This window comes from Petromyzon marinus, chromosome 40, assembly GCF_048934315.1.
Source record: "Petromyzon marinus isolate PM22_M1 ecotype Great Lakes invasive population chromosome 40, UKy_Petmar_22M1.pri1.0, whole genome shotgun sequence".
In the NCBI taxonomy this organism is placed as follows: Eukaryota; Metazoa; Chordata; class Hyperoartia; order Petromyzontiformes; family Petromyzontidae; genus Petromyzon; species Petromyzon marinus.
Window position 1 is genome coordinate 5755000 of NC_133706.1, and position 24705 is coordinate 5779704.

Genomic DNA, 24705 nt, shown 5'->3' on the forward strand with positions numbered 1-24705 from the left:
TTCTGAGGGAGGCTGGCATCTGTGTGCAGGCTGCCCTTCATGACATCATCACAACGGTCTAGACAACAAAGACAGGTTCCACAAGATTGGAAGGATGCCCTGGTGATCCCCCTGTTTAAGAGGGGGGACGCACAGATTGTAACAACTATAGGGACATCTCTCTTCTCAGTGTGCCGGGAAAGGTCCTGGCAAGGATTATTCAACATTACCTTGCCAGGCACACTGAGGAGAGGCTTGTGGAGCCCCAATGTGGTTTCAGACCAGGGCGGTCCTGCACGGATGCCTAATTCTCTGTCCGTCTGCTACAGCAGAGGTGTAGGGAATTCCAACAAGACCTACATCTCTGCTTTATTGACCTGATCAAGGCCTATGATACCATCAACAGGCCAGGGTTGTGGACATGTCTTCGTGCTTTTGCAGTCCCTGACTCTCTGCACAATCATTAAGGACCTTCATGATGGTGGGCAAACCCGGGTAAAGCTATGTGGCCAAGAGTGGGAGTCATTCCCTGTTCACCTTGGTGCGACATGGATGTCCTCTGGCTTCCACATTATTTAACATCTTTGACCACGTAGTTCGAGAAGCTTTCCATGGCTGTACCAGAGGAATTTCCATCTGGTACAGATACAACAGGAGGCTGATCGATGCCCGGGTGCGGTCGAGGGATGGCTCCCTAATGGTCAACCATGTTATGTATGCTGATGATCTGGTGATTGCTGCTAAATCAGAGAAGGAGTTGGAGGTGCTGTTGCTGAACCTGAAGTGTGCCACTAAGAGGTGGGGTCTTACCATCAGCCCCACCAAAACTAAGTACCTGCCTGGGTATGTTGTACCATCGGACACTCCACCCCCACAACTCCCAATCGGTGATGGGGCAGTTGTGGAAAGAGAATAGTTTCCCATACCTGGGCAGTGTGCTTTTGACCAGCTTCGGTTTGACAGCAGAGGTCTCATTCCGAATCAGTCGGGTGGCATCTTTTGATCGGCTGCTCAATGCTGTGTGAAAGCTACCTGGTGTGTCGCTTCGCATGAAGCTTCGGGTCTTCTTGGCCACAGTCATGCGCTCCCTTCTCAATGCTTGTGAAACGTGGACCCTTCAAATGGAACATTTGCGCCAGTTAGAAACATTCAGGCTGGCATGCCTAAGATCCATCCTGGGTTGAACCAGGCTGGATTGTGTGAGGAGCTAGCAAATCCTTTAAAGATCTGGACTCATTCCCATCAGTGAGCTCCGGCAGACAAATCTGTGTTGGCTGGGTCATGTAGGCGCATGCCCAGCCCACCGCATGCTCAAGCAGCTTCTGTTTGGCTGTATAGAGAGGGCTAAACGGGCACGACATGGGCTGGAGAATAGATGGACTGATGTGGTACAGGAGAATGTGGAGCTGAGTGGTCTTGTCGAAGACTGGTACCAGTGGTGTCAAGATCGGTCTCTATGGAGGAGGCTCGTGAAGGATCCTGCTACTGGGCAGTTGGAGGCAGTCGCCCTCCAGCAACAACGGAGGACAGAGGAGCGATGCTCACAACAATGAGCGGAGCGCCGGGCAGCTAAAATGCAGCAAGTTGGCACAGTAGGGGGCACAGTTGGTGCATCTACCGATCATCTCAGCCAACCCATGGCACCTGCTGGGTCTGTCCTGAGAGCTCCTGTCAGCGAGCCTTCGACACTTCACGCGGCCTCAAAATGCACCTGGCCTGGCACAGGCACCCTGGTGACGTCACCGTCACTTAGTGGCAAATGTATTGGTTTTGGATTAGTTCACACGTATGTGCACGAGACCCCCAAAAGTGTGTATCTTTCTCTGCGTCTCCGTTAAAAAGTGTTGCCATCGCATCATCTTTCAAGGAAACCAATCAGCGTTTAACAGGCCCCCGCCCTGCTCGAGTCACTTTGAGTGGTTGAGACCAATCCAGGGTTTTGCCTGCTTGAACAAATGTTGCCAGAAAGAGTTGGTAAAGAAAGCCCATTTGTTGAAGGACCTAATTGATATATTTTATTTTTATTTTTTGGTAATTAAACAGCCCCTTGTCTGTTTTTCGTCGCAGTACGATTCGTCTGAATCCTGCAGATATTGAAATTAGAGGCTAAACATAGATCGCTGTGTGGCTTAACAGACTGATATAGTGTCAGAGACACTTAACACCGCTGAGGTCCTGGGTTCGAATCTGCGTTTCAGCTGCCTGTGATAAAACCAGGTTGTCAAATGCAGTGAGTTTATGGCCTCATCTGGGAATCAAAAGTGAAAGGTGTTCGATTTTGTATAATTGTAATTCAGTATTTTTAAAATTGGAGATTAATACAAAAAGAAATGGTAGACAGGACATACAAGGAACACTCAATAGCGCGGCATATGCCATCCTGCACTGGCATGGTAGGCTACGTACTGCGTGAAAGAAGTTCAACATACGTACGTACATAAAAAAATATACACGCCGCCCACCGAGCGTGGATCAGAAGCTATTGAACAGACGTGGTGTAATAATTTATAATGAATTTCAATCACAGTGCAATTGTATTTTCAGCTCGTCTATTGTCTGGAGCGGTGGTTCCCACCAAACCTGTTGTCCGTGGACCAGTCTTGGTTCACATGGCCATGGGAAACTGGTCCATACACCTGCGGTGGATGTGGTTTTCTTTCACACAGCACCACAGTTTTGACTGCATGATGGTGACGGTGTGCCAACGTTTTTATTTCCGAGTGCCGATCGTGGTCCGCGAGTCCGGCAAAGTTGGGTACCGCAGCTCTACAGACATCCCCCCGTCCTCCACACATTTAGAAACATGCGTTGAGATTATTTACGTTATTTGGCTGCTATAGATTTCCACGTGATAAGCCACTTCGTTGAGATATCATTCGTGGCCAGGTCGCTTCTGAAAAATGTCCTAGTAGCTCAGTGGGCTTTGCCTGGTAAGAATTTTTTTGTGTGATTTGCTTACCTTTCCTATACTTTGCACTCCTATCGTGTTTTTGCATTTTTTGTTGTAATCTTTCTGACCCGCCCCCTGCTGGACATCTGCGAAAAAGAGCTTTATAGCTCATCAGATTCCTCCAGTCGAAATTAAGATTCTTATGATTTTGATAACTGGAAAGGGGGGGGGGGCACAATGGGCCCTGCACACCAGATCCCCCGTGGAGTCCATATCACCGCAAACATTCCCCCGCCTAATTGCTTGAACTAAATCTCTCTTTATAAGCAGATGGGCGTAGCTCGGGCGATGGGAGCACTTGACCGCCCCCCCTCCCCCCGTGCACCCTGACGCTCACTCCCCTCGGCATCCAAATTCACCGAGCAATGCGCAAAGGATCCACGACTTCACCGCAAAACGTCAGAGGCTGAGCGATTGCAGGTGCCCTCTCCTGTCAATATTGCGGGCGGCGCTCTTTGCATCCTGTGATACCCCCTCGCAAGCCTCGCGTTTACGAGCACGTACGTACCCTGACAAAGGGGCTGCAGGGGACGGTGGGAGATTTGTTTTCGAGACGTGCATCTCTCCGCAGCTCGGGCAGGATCCTTTACAGCGTTAAATTGGGTTCCGTTTCATAACGTTGTTCCGAGAGCGGGTCTTTACCCTTACAGCCAAGAGGAATGACAGTTCGGTCTCTTATAGAATAACCAGACAGCAGACTTAACGGTCCAGTCTCAGGTGGGGTCTGTAGATGATGAAACAAGGTGAGCCGCACTTTCATTTGGATATATCCCCACATCTGCTTTGAATTACCGTTGAGCCACACATCACAGATAAATTAAATGCACAAAATGATATTTTTTGAGCTGGCAAAGCCTCGTGCCCTGTTTGGTAATAGCTTTGGAAGATGACATTGCAAAACTACTTCTTAAATCAGTTCATCGGCCATCTCTCGCCCAACATTCGTTGGCACCTCATCCACAATTTTATCCCGATTCTGCTATTGGTGTCGTGTCCTTAGATAAAGAATCAATGTGGATCTCGTACAGAGCAGTGCAACTACCATATTTAAAATTGCGCTCACGTTTGTTGGATTTCCTATGTTTGGTTTCTAATGTTGTGGTGTAATTGGAGTCAGCGGTGCTGGCTTACTAGATGACCAGGATGCGGACGCGTGCAATGGCGGAGCCAGGATTTTCAGATAGGGGGGGGGGGGCAACCCCTCCAGCAATGCAAAATGATAGAGGAGTTGTTAGTAATAAGTGAGGACTTGTCCCTTGCTTTTTATTCGACACGTGTGCGGCGATGGCGCAGCCATCGATCGAGGGTCGAATTCGAACCGTGTTGTGTGATCGGCATCGCGCTCGATGAAGGTGTTGATGCCTTCAGGGAAGTCGTGTACTGTATACGCAACTGCGCACAATTCAGTGAGTCACTTATAACTGCTTTGCCGTTACCTATTGCCAATTATGGACTCAGACTATTGTCCTATCATCTCATAGAGTCCCTGGCACGTAGTAATAATAATATGTTACACTGTGGCAGTGGGGGTCGCAAAATGCCGATTTACTACTAATAAACCCCAATGATCATTGGGGGGGCATGTGCCACCCCCCCCCCCCCCCCCCACTGCCAGTGACGATTATCTAAACCGGTGCTGGGCTTCTCGTAGGTTGACTCAGCATAAAATGAGTACCTGGTGCGATGTGTAAACATCGCCACTGGGGAGACAAAGGCGGCCGGGATTGGTGTTGGCCACACACCCTCTCGTGTGCTGTGCCGGCCTTCATAGGTGCTCGCGAACAGCACTTGCCCCAACAGTCTGTTAAAGCTGTTCGGGGGATCTTTGTTTTTGTGTGTGTCAATAACATGTTATGGGGAGCGGGAGAACAGTGGTTAGTGCACTGCGCTATGAACCCAGCGACCGAAGTTCTATTCTTGCTCACGGCCAACGTCAGTGATGAATATCTGAACCAGTCCTCTCCTGGGTCAAGTCAGCCTTGTATTTGTAACGAGTGCCGAGTGTAAGCATCAACCGCAAAGGCGACTGGCCATGTGGTGCCAGACACACCGCCCCCGCCCCCCCCCGTGTACCATTAGCGCATTTCATCGGTGGTTTACGGCCTTCGTAGTTGTCCGCCAGAATCACTTTCCCAACAGTAGTTCACACACAAGTGCTGCAGCAACCCTGGTGACCTGAGATCGATTCGATGGATAACAAGATTTCTGGCCAGTGGTATCTGGACCAGTTGGTAGCTGGCCCTCCTCCTCTTGGAGCCTTGGTGGCATCGCTTGATCCCAACCGCTGATGTCGGCTACACGGAGGGAGATTCCTTGCTCTCCGTGTGTTTGTCTCGATAACTAAGCGGACGGGCGGTGGAGATGGATGGCCGTTCGTCTGGCAGTCGGACACGCGGACATGCGAGCCCTAGATAAATAAAACCCTTGGTACGGGGGGGGGGGGGGTGCTGGGGAAGCCATTAGAGCGCGACTAATTTTAGGGAGAACCCAGCCGCCCTGCGCCGCAGCGATAAACTAACGGCGCGCTGGAAAAGCTGCACGCAGCTGCGGAGAAGGCGGGAGTGAGGAGGCTTTTTATGGAAGGCGTGAGTGCTGGGTCTGCGTACCACTTCACTCACGACATCATCTACCCCCCGTGCCCCCCCCCGTGTATTTTTAACCGACCAGGTGGCTTAACGGTAGAGCGAGCGGCTCACGACTGGAAGGTTGTGGGTTGCGTGCGTTCACATCCTGGTTGGGGCGCGGAGGGGGAAGGCAGGCGACTCGGCTCATCATCTCTCCAGGGTCTTTAAAAGTAGTACCGCTTTGTAGGGAAGGCAACGGTAGGTTGTCCTATTGGTCGACTTGTCCCTACCGTAGGGCTGTGGAATTTACAGCACTGACTCAGGGCTGGAAATAGTAGAATCGCTGGATGGTAGGGATGCATCTTTACATCCCTACTATTATTCATCCAGGGCTGATGAATATATACCACTTATGGAAAATCAATAGTGGTCATCTTATGGATGTACTGGCTCTCTACCATGGGAATGTGGAATTGACACCACTGAAATAGGACTGTAAATGGAGATGAGCACCACCCCATGCTCATTTGGGAAGCAAGACTCGGTGACTTGGAATTGGCAGTGAGGAATATTCTCCGTGGCGATGCGAGGCACACACAAACCAAGAAAAGGCTGAGGGACCCCTAGTAGCTCTAGGGTCGCTGGATTAATGAAAAGCGTATTGATGCCACTAAACATTGAAATCCTAATAAATACAACAAGCTAATTAACATGAAATTCCAGTTCATCTCTTTCATCTACATCTGGCCTGCATCTCTTCATCTCACCGCATCTCTACTTTTGTCCACATTGCTCTCATCTTTTACAATTTACGTCTCTTCTTTTGTCATCTCGGGAGCATTCGCATTCACAAAAAAGGTAAATCATGGGCGAGCGCCACCGATGAAAAAACCTCGCCCACGTTGAAACCGAAACGCGTTGCAGCAAGCGATGCGCAGAGCGCGCCAATGGCCGTGCGGGGGAAAATCCGCTCGCGTAGCGGCTCCTGTCGCTGTGCCGAGCGCCCCTAAAATGTCTGCCCGTTCTGGTCAAGCCGTGTCAGCTATTTCTGGCGGCCGTGCTCCGTGCCAATCGCATCAAAGGCGCGGCGCGGGGGGATGTGAGCGAGAGCGATCGCTCGGTGGTCGCTGCCCGCTGTAGCTGCCTCCCTCTCGCAGGGCATCCGCCTCCCCCCGGAACGCCGATACCACCTTGCCCCTGCAGTAAAGGCGACAAAGCTGCCCCCTATAGCCTGAACGGACTGTCGGGGCAAGTGCTGTTAGCGAGCACCTATGAAGGGCGGCACGGCACACGGGGGGGTGCGTGTCCAGCACCACGCTCGGTCGCCTTTGTCTCCCCAGTGGCGACGTTTACACACCGCACCAGGTGCTCAATTGAGGCCGAGTCGACCTAGGGGAGGCCCTTGGCCCGGTTCAGATAATCGTCACTGGTGTTGGCCGTGAGCGGGAATCAAACTCGGGCCGTCGGCTTCGTAGTGCAGCGTAGCGCTCCTGGCTACGCCGCCGCTCACCCCCATCGCCTCTCCGAGGTCGGTAAAATGTGTACCACTTTGGTGGGGAAGTCAACAGTGGTGGTCTTATGGATGGACTCGTCTCTGTGATAGTTATGCGGGGGGTGGGGGGGGTGTGTGGTGGGAGGTTACCACTGGTTCAGGGCTGTAAACGTGAGACGGGCACTGTCTCAATGCTACTTTGTTCAGGGAATAAACGCGCTGACGTTTGACTCCCACTACCCGCGGTACCCTCGCAGGCTTTGCGATTGCCCGGTGGGGTTGGTGGATCGCGATGAGATCTTTGTCTTCGTCATCGCAAACTTCTTCATCGTTATGCAGAGGCAAAAAAATGGATAGTCTCGTGCTGGACTTGGAACGGGAGCTGGGAGTCGACGGAACGGACGGCAGCCGATGAGAACGAGCAAACTCTCAGCTTTAGGAACACCACCTTCGAGGTGGCCAGTAGGTAGCAGTGGAGCCAGGGCCGTCCCGTCCATATAGGCGGACTAGGCGGTCACCTAGGGCACCAAGTTAAGTGGGGTGCCAAATTCGAGAAAAAAAATACAAATGAAAAAAATACAATGATCACCATGATCTCCAACATCGTGTGTACTGCACATCCTACAGCATCGACAGCAAGGTAACCCAGTAGGTAGCAGTGGAGCAAGTAGGCTGCTCACCTGCCTGTCTTTGTGTGCTACTAGTGAAATCCCCTCGTTCGCGTGGGTATTCCGGGTTGGTCTGGTCTCATTCCACGCGCGAAAAATAGCCACAACAGGAATGAGCCAAACACCCCAAGATCAATATCATCCAAACAGCCCGTCCTGAAGAAATATTATTTGGTGATGCTTCTGCTGCGGCGTTGGCAGCGGTGCACAAGCACACACAATATAAAACAACTCCACACACTCGTCAATAACACTGTGGACCTTACAAGGTAAAATATCTAATATGCGAAGGTGACTTTTTTTTTAGCACAAAGGCCCTTCTTCATAGCACGTGAAAAGTGCCCCCGACACTGTTGAGGCTTTTCTTGGTAAATAATGGGATATACTACGACTATGTACAGCGTGTAACAGGGTTATTTAACACGTAGATGGTAATGTTTTGTGAAAAGGACCATTAGAATACAATGTTAAAAAACATCCTCTTCTTGATCTTATGAAATAGACTGAGAGACGGTTCTCTGATGGGATCTCTAAGACAATTATATGACCAAATTCTTCTTAGATGGGGGTCTGCTAGACAATAGAAAAAAACAGTGATGTTTTTATCTGATAACAAAAAAGAAATCAGGGGACGATGTCTCCTTCATATATCCATCTCTTCACGTAATAAATAAAGTACTTTATTGTGCAACCCATCAGCCGCATGGCTTTGTGAGAGCAATGAGATTGCAGCGGCATTCTTTCAAGATGAGCAAACTCTGCCAGTTTCGACATTCATCGTCTCATCAGCAGAGTCATACGTGCATGAATCAATGCTGGTTATCTGACAATCGTCCAGGCAAAGGGCCATCCCGTTATGTTATGAGGTCCTGGCTGTATCTGGTATTGTAACCGAACAATAGACTGACAAATTGCTCTTTGATGATGTCTATAGCCAATAGACGCCACCACAGACCAGTCTATCGGCAGCGCTACTTAATTATAATACAGATAAGAGAGAAAAATCCACTGGTCATCCATTCTTCTTCTTTCTGCCTGAATCAAAGCGAGCGATTCCGGGCTGCGGGCTGCTTTGTGTGGTCTCCAAGCTTGCCACGTGGAGCTTGTGTGAATAATACAGCAACAAAGTTCAAATCAGTGGAGGCATCGGACAAAAGAACCTCGGTGTCCCATAGTTATTTATAGCGGGACCAGGTGGCCGGCCAGCTATCCAAGTGGTCAGCACCAAAGTCTGATAGCCTCCAGTCAGTGGCTCCCTTGGCCGGCCAGTCATTTGTATCGGTCAACGGCCAACTCTGTTTTGGATGTTAAAGATGATTCTATAATAATTTAATAATAGTTAGTTATCCAGGGAAGCCACACTTAAGTCCCAGGACTCTTTATCAGGAGGGTCCTGCATTAGGTTTTTTTGTTTATTTAAGACGTTTTCTGCCAATGATTGATGAGCGTTTATTGTATAGGTAGGAGAAAACTGGAGCACCCGGAAAAAAAATCCCACGCGCGCGAGGGGGCAACACTCTATCCCCATACAGATAGTCCACTTTATATTCTGCCTTCTGACGAGCGAGCCAGAGTTACGGAAACCTTTCGACGCCCACAGGAAGGGAGTTTCACAATATTTGTGCGATCCCACCAACCCTTGCTTGTGCAGTGCTGGAATACACGCCATGCATAGCCACGACCAACCCAGCTCATCGCCGCAATGAAACCGAGGCCTTCAATTATAGCGAGTTGAGTTGATGATGGAGCCTAACTCAAGTTTCAAGTTTTCATTTATTAGGTATAGCCCTGTGAGCCATGCGGCTCTTGAGTCGGGTGCAACCGCAGCAAACAAAATATGAACAGAGAACATCTTAAAGCGACGACGCGCAACAGAAACATCCTGGATAAACCGGCCTCCTCCACGCCATCGCGGCCTCCTCCACGCCATCGCGGCCTCCACGCCATCGCGGCCTCCATGCCATCGTGGCCTCCTTCCCGCCATCGTGGCCTCCCCGCCATCGTGGCCTCCCCGCCATCGTGGCCTCCTTCCCGCCATCACGGCCTCCTCCATGCCATCGTGGCCTCCTTCCCGCCATCGTGGCCTCCCCGCCATCGTGGCCTCCCCACCATCGCGGCCTCCTCCATGCTCTCGTGGCCTCCTCCATGCTATCGTGGCCTCCTTTTCGCCATCGTGGCCTCCTCCATGCTATCGTGGCCTCCTCCCCGCCATCGCGGCCTCCTCCACGTCATCGCGGCCTCCTCCACGCCATCACGTCCCCGCTGCGGAGACAAAGGTGGCCGGGCGTGGTGCTTTGCCCACGCACCCCCTCGTGTGCCACAGTGCAGGCCTTCACAGGGTGCTGATACTCGCTGACGTTGATCGCTTGACTGCGGTGAAAACACGTCGAGCCTCTCGTGTAAGGGGGGCACAGCGCGAAGGAAAGACGCGTCCGATGGCACTTTGCGCATCGGAGGGCACCCACGCGTCAGCCGACGACCCCTCCCTACCAGCCGTGGCTACTTCCCAAAGAGATGCGCGCAATTAGAACGAGCTGCGAGCTCAGCCCACCCGCGAGAGCGGCCGTCGACGACCCCCGTTCGCGCTCTGTTTTTGAGCGGGCGACTGCTGCTGCTGCCGCCGACCGCCGCCGCATCGGACAAAGAGGGCGCGAGCCTGCAACTAAGCACCAGGAACCATACAAGGTGAACCCCGCTTCTGTGTCGCGGTTCCAGTCAGGAATGGAACCGCCTCCTTTACTGTGCACTTTGGCATCTGTGCCGTGAGGATCTGGTGCGGTGTGTCAAATATCAGCACTGGGGGAGATAAAGGTGGCTGGGCATGGTGCTGCCCATACCACCCCTCCGTGCGCTGTGCCGGCCTTTGCAGGTGCCAGCCCGACAGCACTTGCCCCAACAAAGATGGTCACGGCATCGCGTGCTTCCGGATGTGCTTCCGCGGCCACCTGGAACGCTCTTCCTTCTGATATTAGGAAGCCACTGGAGCTACGCCCTTTTTAATCAAGATTGAAAATTAATGTATTTAAAACTGCCTTTTTTTTAGTTTGCTGTCCTTCTCCCGTACCTCTGATTCGTACGGTCGGCTACATACGGTGCGAAAGAAGTTCAACATACATCCGTGAAGACTCTCCCCTTTCCTCAGCCTTCCCTCCCACCGTGCTTTTTAATGTCCTCTTTACATTTATTCCTCTTTGAAATAATTCTGTCAACTTGGCCACAATGACTGCACAAAAACATAACATTAATCTTAGATTTTTCACCTTCTTTGGATGAATTATAGCTCAGAGAATTGTCAATTCAATATCGGGGCATGTGGGAATGTGGAAGTGACCCCTGGTGCGGTCACTTGTAGAGATCTTAAAGAAGCTCCGTGATTTCTCCTTCCTCGAGCCGTTTTCTGACACGGGGTTGATGCATTTTGCTGACTTGGATATTTATGAATAAGCATTTCGCTCGAATCACGTGACTGCCAATATCAAACTGGAAATCTAAAATTGGGGGGGGAAAGCCAACTTTTGTATTTTCTGAACTATCCTCTTGCTGAATGCGGTGGTTACACGCTTTACACTCCAGCACTTTGAAGGGTGGGCAAGTTTGTTAAATCCTCCTCCCTCTTTCTGCTCGGATGTCCCACAGTTAAGTCGATGAGCAGCTCGCGTGCGGTGTGGTCAAGTGTGGGTGCCCGCGACTCTTTGTCCGACCAGCGTGGAAGAGTAGGCCAAGATACCCTCCGTAGGGCCTCCTAGGACACTCTCCGTCGTGGAGGCGCTTCCGTCAGCAGAGTGGAGCGAGCGAGCAATTTTCAGGGCTGCAACTTTACCTTCAAACTTTCGTGACTGCAGGAATTCATATTCTTCGTTCTTTCGGCAAAGTCACGTAGATATAATTTTTTTTAACTGTTATTTTCAATTTCTTATTTTTATATATTTTTTATTTATTGAATTTTTTTCTTTTTTTCTTTCTATCTTCGTGACTTTACCGAAAGAACCAAGAATATGCGACTTTACCGTTTTATATATATATTTTAATCGCGTCTCTGTGTCTCCATCTCTCATGCACACGTTGCCTGACTGCAGTCGGAGTTCTGCGTGATTTATGAAGCAGCGGGACAGGATCCGAGAGCAGGGGGACGGACTCAACAAAGCTCTTTATTGCCCCTCTTTGAGCCGCGGAGATGATGCAACGCTCGCGCCTACCCCACGGCGCATCCATCTCGTGCCCGGAATCGCGCGGCGTTTCTTGAAACGTCGGAGGAAGTCTGGCGGAGAAATTCTGCGGCTCGGGTTCCCCTTTTGTAGAGAGAAACACCGCTCACCCTCCGCCACCCTCCGCCACACGCATGGCGATTTATCGAAACGTAGCGCGTTTGCGGGGAAGTTCGCTGTCTAGCTTTGGGGCCAGAGAGACATTTGACAACGCTGGTCCACATTGCAGGGCTGCTTCCCAGGACCGAATACGGCAAGATTGTTGCGCTGTGACCTCATAATTATTTTGCGAGCCGTGCCGTGCAGTGCCGTGCAAGTCCCCTTTGGACGTAGCGTCTCCCATAAAAGGTTATTACCGCACCGAGTTATTTTTTTGACCATGACCAAATCGTCCACCGTGCGCACGAACTTCAGCAAATCTCGGAATCCAAGCGGGGTTGAGCCGCAGGTAGTGCTCGGATGGGTGATCGCCATGCATATTAAAAATAACGAAACTTTAAGTAGGTGCTGTAGGCTGCTGTGAACTACGTGGCAGGCAGCAGAGGGCAATGTAACAAAAGCCATTGTACCGTACCGCCCTCTGATGTCTATACTGCCCGCTTTCACCAACCTGCACTGGCCAGCGTGGTGTAGTATGGCCACATAATCCCGCATGACTTGCCGCAGCAGCAGCGGGGAGGCGGGTGGACACCAAAGGAGCGGGGAGCACACCCTCATCCAGCAGTGGGTTGACAAGAGTGCCGTACGTGGGACACGGTATGGCATTGTGATTCACGGTGAGTCGTGGCTTTGTTTGGAAGCATGGGGCTCCTTCAGCGACATTCAACACGGCCGTAGGTAATGTCAAACTGTGAGGGTCATGGAGGTTTTTGTTCCATTGAGCAGTAATTTCCATCGGAGAGGGTGTTGCGAAAACGAGGTGAAGAGATTTTTTTTATTGCCTCCACAAACCACTGTGAAAGAGTAGAGTTGCCTACTTGAGTATTCAGAGGCGGGTGTTTGAGGCAACAATAATTATTTCTCGGGTCAGATAGCTGGACTTGAAGAAAGCGGTGAGGAAGTAAATTTCTGCCCTTTGAGTACATGGCCCATGTGGCGGATGGCAGGAATTTCATGCAGTATAGAATAGGATAAGCGAGTTGTCGGTTGAGAATAGTACGTGTCAAAAATGGTGATGTGATCCGGAAGAAAAGCTTTCATGGAGTGGGACACGCGCGAGCAGGGTGGAGGGGGACGGCAGGTGACCGAGACGGGCAGTTGATTGGCTCCCAGAGGCTCGCTGATCAAGGGGAAGGCCGAAAGCCAGATGGTTTCGATGAGACGACACTAAGAGCGGTCCACGAAGGATGTGTCAACGTGCATAACAACAGAGAGACTTAACCTGGAAGTCAGATGTTAATGCGGAAGGAAAGGGGGAGCCCGTGACGAGACGTGGCGGTGGTGGCATCTTCGGCGTTGGCCGTGATGACCCCTCAACCTCGAAGCGTTCGTCAAGCCGCGTGGAACGACGGCAGGGCGCCCGTGGCGCGGTTCTAAAGGTCGCGAGTTCAAATGGAATGTGGCCACCGATGCCGTGCGCGAGGCCACGGGCTGAAACCCACGGCTAGCCATGTTTGCGGCGCATGAATCACGAACTCACCACTCGTGGCCACTCTCTATAGGCAGACAAAAATAAACATTTCCCGTAACCTTTGCAGAGCTCGGCAGTGAAGTACTTTTCTTTCATAGCGATTAAAATCCCACCGCAGGGCAAGGGCTTCTCCCCCCACCCCCACCAACGTCTTCCACTCTCTTGGCGATCTCTTTCCAATGAACGTGCAACGTGTTGGGCCAACGTTGGCACGTCGTTGGAACGTATGGACCAACGTTAGACCAACGTTGTGCCGCAACGTTGCGCTATTACAGCGTTGCTACTGCCTCCATAAAGTATGCTCCTCAAAATCGTCTAATCTCATCCCACGATCTAATTTTTTGTCTGCCTCTCCTTTTCTTTTCCTCCACCGGCCTCCCGTTCTGTTGTTAATAATCTAGGCCCGTCTGTTATCTGATGTTCGAGCGAAATGTCCCGCCAAACTCACTTTTTTACTTTGTAATTCACATCTATGCTGTTTTTTTTAATTTTCCAAAGCTTATTTTATAGCTATGTCCCCTCATTATGTTCAATACAACTTGTGACTTCCTTACTTTTAGTTCAGGAACAGTTTTGCGCCCTGTAGGTTTTTGTTTACAAGCCACATACCAAGACGAACACAGGCAGTTGTATGCGTACGTAGCCAACCGTGCTAATTGGAGGTGCGGGGGAAGGATGGCAAACTAAACACAAAACGCAGTTTTATAGAAATTAGTTTTCAATCGAGATTTGAAACTACATAGCTCCTGTGGCTTCCTAATATCGAAAGGAAGAGCGTTCCAGGCGGCCGTCTTTTGTTGTGGCCAGCTCTGTTAGTGAGCACCTGTGAAGGTCAGCATGGCTCACAAACAGGTGGTATGGGCAGCACCATGCCCAGCCACCTTTATCTCACGAGTGCTGATATTTTACACACTGCACCAGGTCCTCATTTAAGGCTGAAGTTAACAATCGTGGAGGCCCAGGACCGCTGCATATATTTGCCAATGGTGTTGGCTGTGAGTGTGAATCGAACTTGGGTAAAATACCCACACACGGATATAGACAAAGATTCCCCATACAGCCGTTAATAGACTGTTGGGGCAAGTGCTGTTAGCGAGCACCTATGAAGGCCGACAGCACATGAGGGGGTGGGTGACCAGCACCATGCCCGACCGCCTTTGTCTCCCCAGTGGCAATGTTTACACACCACACTAGGTAGTCATTTGAGGCTGAGTCAACCAAGGGGAAACCCAGGACCGGTTCAGATAATAGTCACCGGTGAGCAGGAATCGAACCCTGATCTCACTGGGTTCGTAGCTCAGCACGCTCACCACTACACTACTGCTCCCCACACTACACTGCACACACACACACGTGCACACACTTGATGGAGCGTAAACCCCTGTCTGGAAAGGGTGCGTGGTTACAGCTTTCCCTTGTCTGCCCGGGCCTCTTTCCCGTAAGTAGCTCGAACTCCGCGCTGCACTCGCTACAGAAAAGCCACGGACGCTAGCGAGCGGAGAGAGCGTGGGAACAAAATGGCACCAGACTTGCACATGGAGGCAAGGAGAGAGAGGGAGTCTGTGTCAGACTGTGGCTACAAAAAAATAGTTAGGAACGATTTCTAGAAGGAATTAGCGTAAAATAAACGAGCCATTTTGCTTTTTTGGCATTGAATCAAGTCCCATATTTTGCTTGTATTTTTTTTATAATCGAGTGCTCTTGCTAAAAACATCTGGTAATCGTGCAGCTTTTGTTTAACAAGCCCGACTGCCGATGATGAGACCCAGAAGGTCAAAACCCGTACGGAGTTTTCTCGCTTAAACAAACGCAGCTGCATAACGTTGGTCTGATAAGCCGATGGACTAAATTTTTTTTATTTATTTTTTGAGAGCGAGATTTTAAAACGTAAAAAAAAGCTTTTACCGCACGCAGTCACATGTGTAAAAGCGGTCTGTTTCTCATTACCGTGCTGACATGCATGCCACAGCTGTGGATAGATCACGGCTCGCGACGGTGATGATGGTGATGCGTGCCATGCCACGTTGGTGCCAATCGGCTTTAAAATTCCAAAGTCGGCGGCAGAAACACTTATTACGGAGTATGGCTCATCGCATAATGCTGCTTAGAGGGGGTGGCGGGCACGGGATAGGGTTAGATAAACGTCCCTTTCCTGAGTTTGTACAGACCCATCGATGACACACCTTTTAAATTCCATAAGCTGTGCAGAGTGGGTTTCAGTTACGGTCTGCGCTGCTGGCTGATCGCAAGCAAGATTTCTCTTTGTCGTTTATGAGCCCTCTTAGTTATGGATGGATTGCTTACGTCGCGGGGCCATGAGAGATGGCAACGGCTTACGGGGGAGGCCTTCATTTGCTAATTATGATGATGAGCTCTTATTACACCTGGCAGGCAAAGTTACGTCGAAAAATGATATCTATTTGAATTCCCCGAGCCTGTCGTGGAAATTCCATGTTCGCATGGCAGGAAACAAGTGTCTTTGTGTGATGAACATTCTTGACTTTATTAACCCCTGAAGGATTATGGGCTGAGTGAACTCGTGACCTTTCCATCGTGAGTCAAGCATTCGAACCCGGAGTGCCCAAGAGGGTTTCTATCGTAATGAATAGTTTACACCCTCTGTTTTTGTTTTAATCTACAGCTAGATGAAGGCCACCCCCACACCATGTCCGTTCATGGGGTATTATTTACCATACTTCACCGTCCTGGTCCGTGCAGGTTTGTGATTGGTGGTGGGGTGGGTGGGCAGGGGTCGGGGGTCGGGGGGGTTTGTCACTCAGGACCGATTCGATATTGCTCACCCCTGATGTTAGCCGTGACCGGTGAACGAACTCGGCTTGCCGGGTTCACCGTGCGGTGTCGAGATCACGGTCTTGACTGACCAGCCTCTGACGGCGTCTCTGGATGGTAGATTGACGGACCTTTACAAGGCGAGGGTCTTTGGTCGATATATTGATGGAGGCCCGTCTCTTTCGTAACATTACCTTAGTGGAACGTACCGCTTGTTTGCAAAGTGGTCCATTCCGCTTTACCTTATCGTACTTCTATGGGACGAGTGGTAATGTTGAGCTACAAGGACCTCCCAACAGCTGACGTTCTCTTCCGTTAAAAACTAAACAAAAAAAACCTTATAGTCCCACCTGCTATATCCCCCTTACCCTCTCGGTCAAACACACTCACCGCCAAAGGCTGTTCGTTGCTCAGTGACTAACACATTTGCCTGTTAGCGCGTTTCTCATAATAGACCAACAATGTAAATTCTTCCCATGGGATTGTTCAAACAAATGCCTGCGCTGATCCCGTTGGGCTTGGGAGAGTCACAGCGGCTGGACCTGTGGCTCTCTTGGCCACCCATAGATTTTCTCGCGTGCGTGCCAGCTGGCCTGTCCATGGGCCCTTCTCTCTCGCTCTGGCATTCTAGCCCTAGGTTGGGATCATTCAAAGGATTCGCGATGAAATGCCCAGAGGATCAAAGTCTCAGATCAAAGTTCGTAAGCATGGGCACTTGAGTACAGTACAAACGGTTGGAAAAGGGCAACCTGCCTGGCATGTGTAGGGCGGACGTGCCTTCCGCCAAGACTCAGAAGAGCCAAAGCGATTTCTCGCTCAAATGAACATTGAGGTGGTGCCTATCTGCTGTTTAGAGCCCTGAGTCAGGAGTGGAAGTTCCTCATTGCTATGGTGGGGACAAGTCTAGCCACAGGGCAACCACTGTTGACTTCCCCGCGAAATGGTGTTCACTTTATCGACCCCTCGACCCCTCCCAATGGGATGATGATGGGATGAGACCAATCCCCCAACGGGGATTCGGACTCGCAGCTTTACGAGATTGCAAACCGCTCGCCATCTCGTATTATTCCTGTCTCGCAATGGGAACAGATTGCCAGTCCAACTTTTTTGGCAGCGGTTGTATTAACGTACCCACACGCTTTGCAGGGCACATATATAGAGAGTGTGCCCCGAGTGAGGATAAAGCAGTCGTTAGAAGTGACTACAAACGTCGTTCTGTGACATCACCTTCCCTGGATGTTCTCTGACGCAGCGTGGCACGCTGCTGGCAGCAGATATTCTGAATGGCAATTTATTACATCACGGGACATAATTAGTAGAATTTTCTCAACCCGCCGCTAGGTGAAGGCCTCTCCCCAAGCCGTCGGTCATCGGGGGTTGTTTGACCGTACTCTACTTCCCATGCTGGTCGGTGTGGGTTAGTAAAGGGAGATGTTTAGAGGCACTTGGTCGCAGGACTATTTCAGATGTGACTTGACACCGAGGTTAGCCATGGCACGGAATCCAACCGAACTGATTTGATGTAATGATTTGGCTGGCTAGCACTGTGGCATAGCGCACGACTCCCCAGTCGCACGGCCGTGACTCCCCAATGCCCGTCAGGGGTTGACTCATCCTGACGTCATCGTCATCAGCCCATCATCTATCCACTGCTGGATGAAGGCCTCCCCAAGCGGTCACCCTCTCTCATGTTTGCGATGTAACTATCTATCCGTCAGCACGAGACGGTTTCATCGCTCCATCTCCTCTGTCGACGTCCGCTCGGATGCATTCCATTCCACGGCTGCAACTCTGTCATTATTCTTGACCATCGCCCTCATCACTGTGACCGATTTTCCTGCCTAAACCTGCTTACATTTCTTAACAGTTTGAATTAAGTCTCTCACTTCAATGTTCTATAATCCGTGTGTTCCTCCTTCTTGTCTCTTCAGCATAATGGCAAGGATGCTTCTCACCAAGCTTACATATTTCATAACAGGTCGTACACATTCCTACGGATTTGGAAGTAAACAGTGGGGCTATCCTAACGGTAGACCGATATCTAACATAGGAATGTGGAATTGGCACCACCGGCATGGTCCTGCCAATGAAGATGGGCACCGTCACCCCTGGCTCGATTTGGGGCATGTGGCATGAAAGCGCGCCATCTAGCGGACCTACATTGTAAAGAGAGCATCCTCGCCATTAAGATCGGCAGTGCCTTGAGCATTGTTTCAAGGAAGCCTGACACTGCTGATGAGAAACTGTCCAAACCATTCCGGAGTTTGCTTGCCCTTTAATTAATGCTTCTGAAGTTATACACTCCCAGAGGGTCCTGCGGGTGATGGGTTTTGTAAGATATACCCTTTTATCCGGAGAGACGGATATGTGAAGGAGACGTTGCTTATTTATTTTGTCATCGAGTGGTGGGGTGACAGTGACGTTAAAAGCGACCTCGCAAGTGATGTCATGCTCCAGGGTTGCCTTCTTACACGGTACATTACACTGGCCATTGTATATGTACACGAACGGCCGCTTTGTCAATCCACTGCTGGATGAGTGCCTCTTCCACGGCATTCGGGTCGTGACTTATTTGATGCTACGCCACCACACCGGTCACCGTGCGTTGGTGGCGGAACGGAGATGCGGGGAAGCGTGTGAGTACAGTACGACAACACGGTACTTTGAGCTTACCCTTAGCCGATCGCGTAATTATCCAAGAACCCTTCCCGTAGAGCCAGATAAATGGGACCCCCCCCCAAGGGCCAATTGCGGCACGGACGGCGAGAGATGTTCGGGCAAGCCGCGTAGCATCGCGGGAGAATTGCTCGGTAAGCCTTGGCTAGGAAGCTTGCGGGGGACCTCGCTGGCGAGGTGTTTGCACGACTCGCAAGCCGGCAAGGGTCGTGCTTCGCTTTTTAATCTTGCGACTCCAATTGTGTGTTCTTCGGCCGTCGCCCCGTCGATAGCGTCTGCGCCCATGAGTCTTTGAAAATCGCCGGGAAGCGGAGCGCACAGTCACAACAAGGAGCTAAATGTAGCACGCGGCTGCCATTTCAGCTGCTAAATGTCACCGAGAAGCAGTTAGAATTAAGACGCCGCATCAATTATTCAAGGGCCTTGTTGATGTTATCGCGGCGAAAATATACAGATAGGGATGGCGGGCTTGAGCTATTGACGAGGCATTGTGCCTCTGTGTAGTGTGGGTGTTGAGCACGCTATTTTGGAAGCTGTGTATTGGTCCTGTGTGTTGCAGCATTATAAATATTGTCCGGAATGCAGCATCCATCGTGAAATAATATATCTTTTTTATTTGTAATTTTTAATATCGTGGCCCAACTTTATCCCAAGTGCTCTTTCGGTGTCACGGAAAGGAATGGAGTATTTATTCGGAATTTGCGGAGCTGTTAAAGCCCCTGCGTTAGAGATCAAATGACCCCCGGAAATGGATATCACAGAGCTACCCCTTGATTTCTCGTTTAATAACATGAAAACGAAGCTGGTTTTGCCCATTTTCAAAGTGAGTTTCCTCTTTGTATGTGTGGATGCCATATTGTTACCATCTCACTAAATGCGTGGCGATATTACTTCTTGGAGTGCGTATGTGCATGCACAGAATGTTTGGAATTTACTCGGGGGGGGGAAGGGTAAGCATCTTGGAAGTTGGGAACAGAATGTTACAGGATACCATTGGAGCTGTAATCAGGAATAGAAGCTTGCGATGGGTGGGACACGTTTGCAGGGTGGAGTAGACAGGCATTGAAGTGGCATCACAAGTCGGTGACCAAGGTGGAAGACTTGAAGCCAAATGACGATGGTGGTGATGGCGGTGGTGAACTTATAACTTCGTTCGCACCGTACGTAGACAACCGTGCTAATGGGTGGTGGTGAGACTTCGAGGAAATCCGAAAGTTCGGGTGTTGACGGTGCAGCAGAAGGAAGGCCGTGATGCCGTGGCGTTGTTGTCTCGCTGGGCACTGGCCGTGATGACCTGTTGATGTCGTGCCTGGTGTAGCCAAGCGGTGGCGGTGCTGTGGAAGTAGGCCCCGTCTCTCGGTGGAGTTCAATTCCCAATCTCAGGTTGTCTCAGCCGATTGTGTCACCGGTGTCTATAAATAAGAACCCCTGTGTGGTGCAATCACAACAGTGGTGGCCCAAAAGAGAATGTGGGCCCAGTGTTGCGAATCGCAACACTGGCTCATGGCCACTAAATGGAGGGAAGAGATAAATATGGTTTGTGACGTGACACTATATACATCCATCTTCTTTACATTTTGGTTCCATGAAAATGATCATCATCATGATGGTGATTATTCTGTTGATGCTTTTACAGCTAATTATGGTGATGGTAAATTATGATAATGATGGTGATGTTAAATTATGATGATAATCATTACTGTTGATGCTTATACAGATAATGATGGTGATGATTATAAGTTAATGTTGCTGATAATGTGGATGTGGATCGTAAAAATAGAAACTAAACTATTTTATATTTCACCAGGTAAGGCCCATTAAGCTCTCTCGTGTCTTTTTCAGAAGTAACCTGGCTACCACAAATGTTAGCTCAGCAAAGTGGCTTATTAGGTGGAAATCTATACCAGCTAAATATTCTAAACCCACTTTGATTCTAAATGCGGAGGGAAAAACCGGAGGACCCGGAGAAAAATCGACGATGAAGCTGATGAACGTTGCTGATTTGCGTCGTGTCATTGCTCTCAAGGCTCGGACCACGTGGGCTCCGCCAGGGCTAACAGCCGCCACGGCTCTCGGGGCTGGCGTGGCCGAGCCGCCCGGAGCCGGCGTCGTCACCGCGAGGCCCCGTCCCCCCGGAGACGGAGCCGAAGGCGCGCCCAGCGCCGCTCCGGCGCCGCCGGGCCCATCTCGGCGAGCGCCGGCTCCGAGGCGACGCCCGACAAGAACGCCGCCGCCGCCGACGCCGCCGCCGCCGCCGCGGGGGAAGAGTTTGAGCAGGGCGCGTCGCGGGAACCCGGCAGAGTCGGCGGCGGCGGCGGCGGCGGCGGCGGAAGGAGCGAGCGATCGAGGAGCAGGCGGAGAAGTAGGGCGGAACCGCGCGACGAAACGGTCCTGGGGGGCAGCCCCGGCGGCTGCGGCGGCTGCGCTGAGCGACCCGAAGCTTCGTCCAGGCGGCCGCTCGTCGGCGCGGGGAGGGAGGCGCCCAAAAGGAGGAGCCACGTGGAGGTGCGCCGGGAAGAGGGCGGCGACGGCGGCCGTGCGGCCGAGGACGAGGAGAGCGGGGCAGAGAAGACGAGCAGCGGCGGAGACGGCGGCGGCGGCGGCGGCGGAGGAGGAGGAGGAGGAGGAGGGGGCGGCGGCGGGGGAGGCGGCGGCGGCGGCGGCGGCGGCGGCGGCGGCGGAGGGAAACCGGAGAGCCGGTCGAGCAGCGGCGCCGGGGAGGCCGGCGGCGGGGCCGGCTGCGGCGGCGCGGGCGGTGGGGCCGGCGGCGGCGTCGGCGGGGGCACCGGGGGGAGCCCCGGCGGAGGGGGCGGCGAAGGGGGGCGCAGGAGGGGGTACCCCGGCGGGGGCCGCAGCTCGCGCAGCTCGGGGCGGAGGGGCCGGAGGGGGAAGAGGAAGTCCGCCGGCGGTGCCCACGGCAGGTTGCGATCATGAACGACCCCGGCCCCACTGCTGCCCACACAACAAAGTTCACAACCACAGCACTCACACAGCCAGAGCCGCAGGTAAAGGCAAAGGGGCGGCGCTGCAATTGGTCGCTCGCGCCACCGCTAGTGGAAAGGGCATCCACCAGAGGGAACTGTAGAGAGGCGCTCGAGGGGGCGTATTGGTCGAACTTTCCACGCTGGCGTCTCGGAAGAGGTGGGGATATCCGCACTTTACCTCACCCTCCTCGTTCGACCTACCGATCGATTAGCTGCGGAGTTACCCATTATTACTGGTGGGTGGAGACAGAGGCTAAGGAGGATTTAAGAAACTTGCACCGTTGTTGGAAGAGTAGCAAGTTTATTTACGTATTTAAACACGTATCACCTGGATGATCCCTTGAGATGGAGCATCTCATTTGCAACGGTGTCCACGTTGCCGATTGACACGCACTTAGCAAACGTGCGGCGGCGCGCATGTAAACGTCTCGCGCGTGGTTTAAAGGCACGCTTGTACAACGTACGCAGTGCGTACAATTACGCGGAGCCAAGAACAGGAAGAGGACAGCCAGGGCAGAGCGCTTGAACACCACCAGCGCCATCACGCGCGCGTGAACATGTGGAGCGCACCGCCACGCCGTAGAGAATATGCTCGCGCTGCGTAACAGTTGAAGTCGCAACCTTACGATTGCGAGCCGAGCCCTCTGCCGTGGTATCACCTGGCTAAGACTTGGTTAGTTGTAGTGACTGAATCAATTCTCTGAATACGTCATTGTCATGTAGTGTATATAATTGCATCGTTGTGGCATATATACTGTGTATCAGGGTTCTAAAATGGCATAGCGCTCGCGCGTGCACGCCTTTATTGCAGTATTTCGCGGTTAGAGTCTGGCAGGCCGCCTTGGGTAATACTGCAGGTGTATTAACCGTTGGACGTTAAAGATCCCGTCACTTCATTACAAAAGAGTAGGCCATTGAAGCTTTGTTTCATCCATCGATGTCCAGTAGGGGTGGGTCAGCAAGATATCACAACAAACAGTACAGAAAACAAAAGTGGGAAAAAAGAGAAAAGGTAAGCAAGTCACTGAAGTGAATTAATAAAAATATATAAACTATATAAGTACAAATTGCATAAGTACATAAATTCCTGTCGATTTTTTTTAAACGCTAAATCCAAGCTTTGGCAAGGTAGCAAAACAACAACAAAAACAGTCCCAGACCACACCAAGACAACACGCAGACCCTCATAAAATTGCACGGGTAGTCCAATGGACAACCACATTTCTACTTCTCGCAAAGCGGTCCTTATGAATCTCGAAAGGATGATGCAGAAGCTGCTAGCGCATGGAGTAAAACGTTGGACATCGCTCCAAACAACACACGACACAACCTGAAAAACAGCTTGTGAGTTTTTACGTGTAAAGTATGATATTAAAGATTTTTATATTAGCGTATGATAAAACACAGTAAACACATTCGTCCTGTTGCTCTGTCTCCTGTCATTGTAGAATGAGCCCTGGCTCACACGACGATCTGGATGACAAATGTGGAGATACTGCGGAGGCCTCTGGGAGTTCCCAGAATGCATCAGCAGAGGGCAGCACCAGCAATGCGACAGGAAGCCTGGAGGGGAATCGGAGAGCACTGAAGCGAAAGCCGCCAAAACCCCTGAAAACTCAGGTACCCCATGCGCAAAACTCACCATCGTGTCGATCTAAAGGTTTTATTATTTGATTACTTTTATCCTTTTCCCCAATTTTAAGATGAAGTATCCATTTATAACTCCCCGCAGCAGAACGACTCACAATCTCCTCTTCCCTACACCAAGGAACATGATGTACATGGTCACTGGCGGGCATTTTTTCTCCATGGCAACCCCCACCATCTGGAATGTGACCATAATCGTCGTTCCACTGCTGCTGCACGTTCCCAGTAGCAGCTTTAAATCTACACCGACTTAATAGACACTTAAAGGCCCCCAGCTCTTTCGCCCGGCTTTTGAGTGACACTGAGCTTGGCTCCGCGAGTCACGGTCATTTACGTCCGTGAAATATTGTGTGCGTTACCAATCGCATATTTATCACTATTAAACGGGTATCACAACAATTTCTGACATCCTTTCCCGTGACCTCAGGTCCACCGACTAGACGGCAGCGTTTTCCCATCTGCCTGGCCAAGGAGCTATATTCGCCACTTAACAGTCAACATTAATATTTTAAATTCTGATATCTGGAACTTAGCCAAATGAAGTTGAGGGGAAAATTTAGCACAGTGATTTTTTTGTGTGCAGCCATTGGTGACCAGGCGGAGAGCATCAACTCACTCCTCTTGAGAACGTAATTTAATCACAGGTGGCTGCCTCTGGATTTGAAGCCAGAATCTCAGCAGTGCCAGCTCAGAGCTCTGACCGCTGAGTCACGCGGTCACCTCTACTGGGTTTCATATTTGTTTTACAACGGCCACTTTATCGCAGGGAGGCTCATAACTTTTGTTTCAGAGGCACAGGGCCAGCACCGCTGACATCCTGGGTTCAGATTCAGGCATTGGCTACCTGTGAGTAAACTGGGTTCTCAAGTGTGGCGAATTGATGGGTGTTGCGGGTTACCAATGGCTGCACAAAAACCGTTAGCGTAATATTTGTTTTCATGCAAGCAGCTATTGCCTGGATAAGATGTCGTCAGAAGGTATTTGAGGCAGTTCTGTAATATCAGCTTCTGCGGGGTGATGTATTGCTATGTGAGAGTTCCAAATGAACACTTCAGCTCATAAAATGACTCAATCGGAATAAAACTGTGGGGGGCGGTGAGTAAATATGAATATTACTGGT

The 24705-nt window shown here is 51.1% G+C and overlaps 1 protein-coding gene across 1 annotated transcript in view; it reads left to right on the plus strand.

Annotated features, from left to right (window-relative positions):
- Nucleotides 1-24705, plus strand: part of LOC116950675 (uncharacterized) — a 64356-nt gene that overhangs the window by 20673 nt on the left and 18978 nt on the right. The window contains exons 3-4 of the mRNA XM_076072987.1: nucleotides 20981-21875; nucleotides 23387-23558. Of these exons, the coding sequence (XP_075929102.1) occupies nucleotides 20981-21875; nucleotides 23387-23558 (1067 nt within the window). The remainder of the gene's footprint in view (nucleotides 1-20980; nucleotides 21876-23386; nucleotides 23559-24705) is intronic.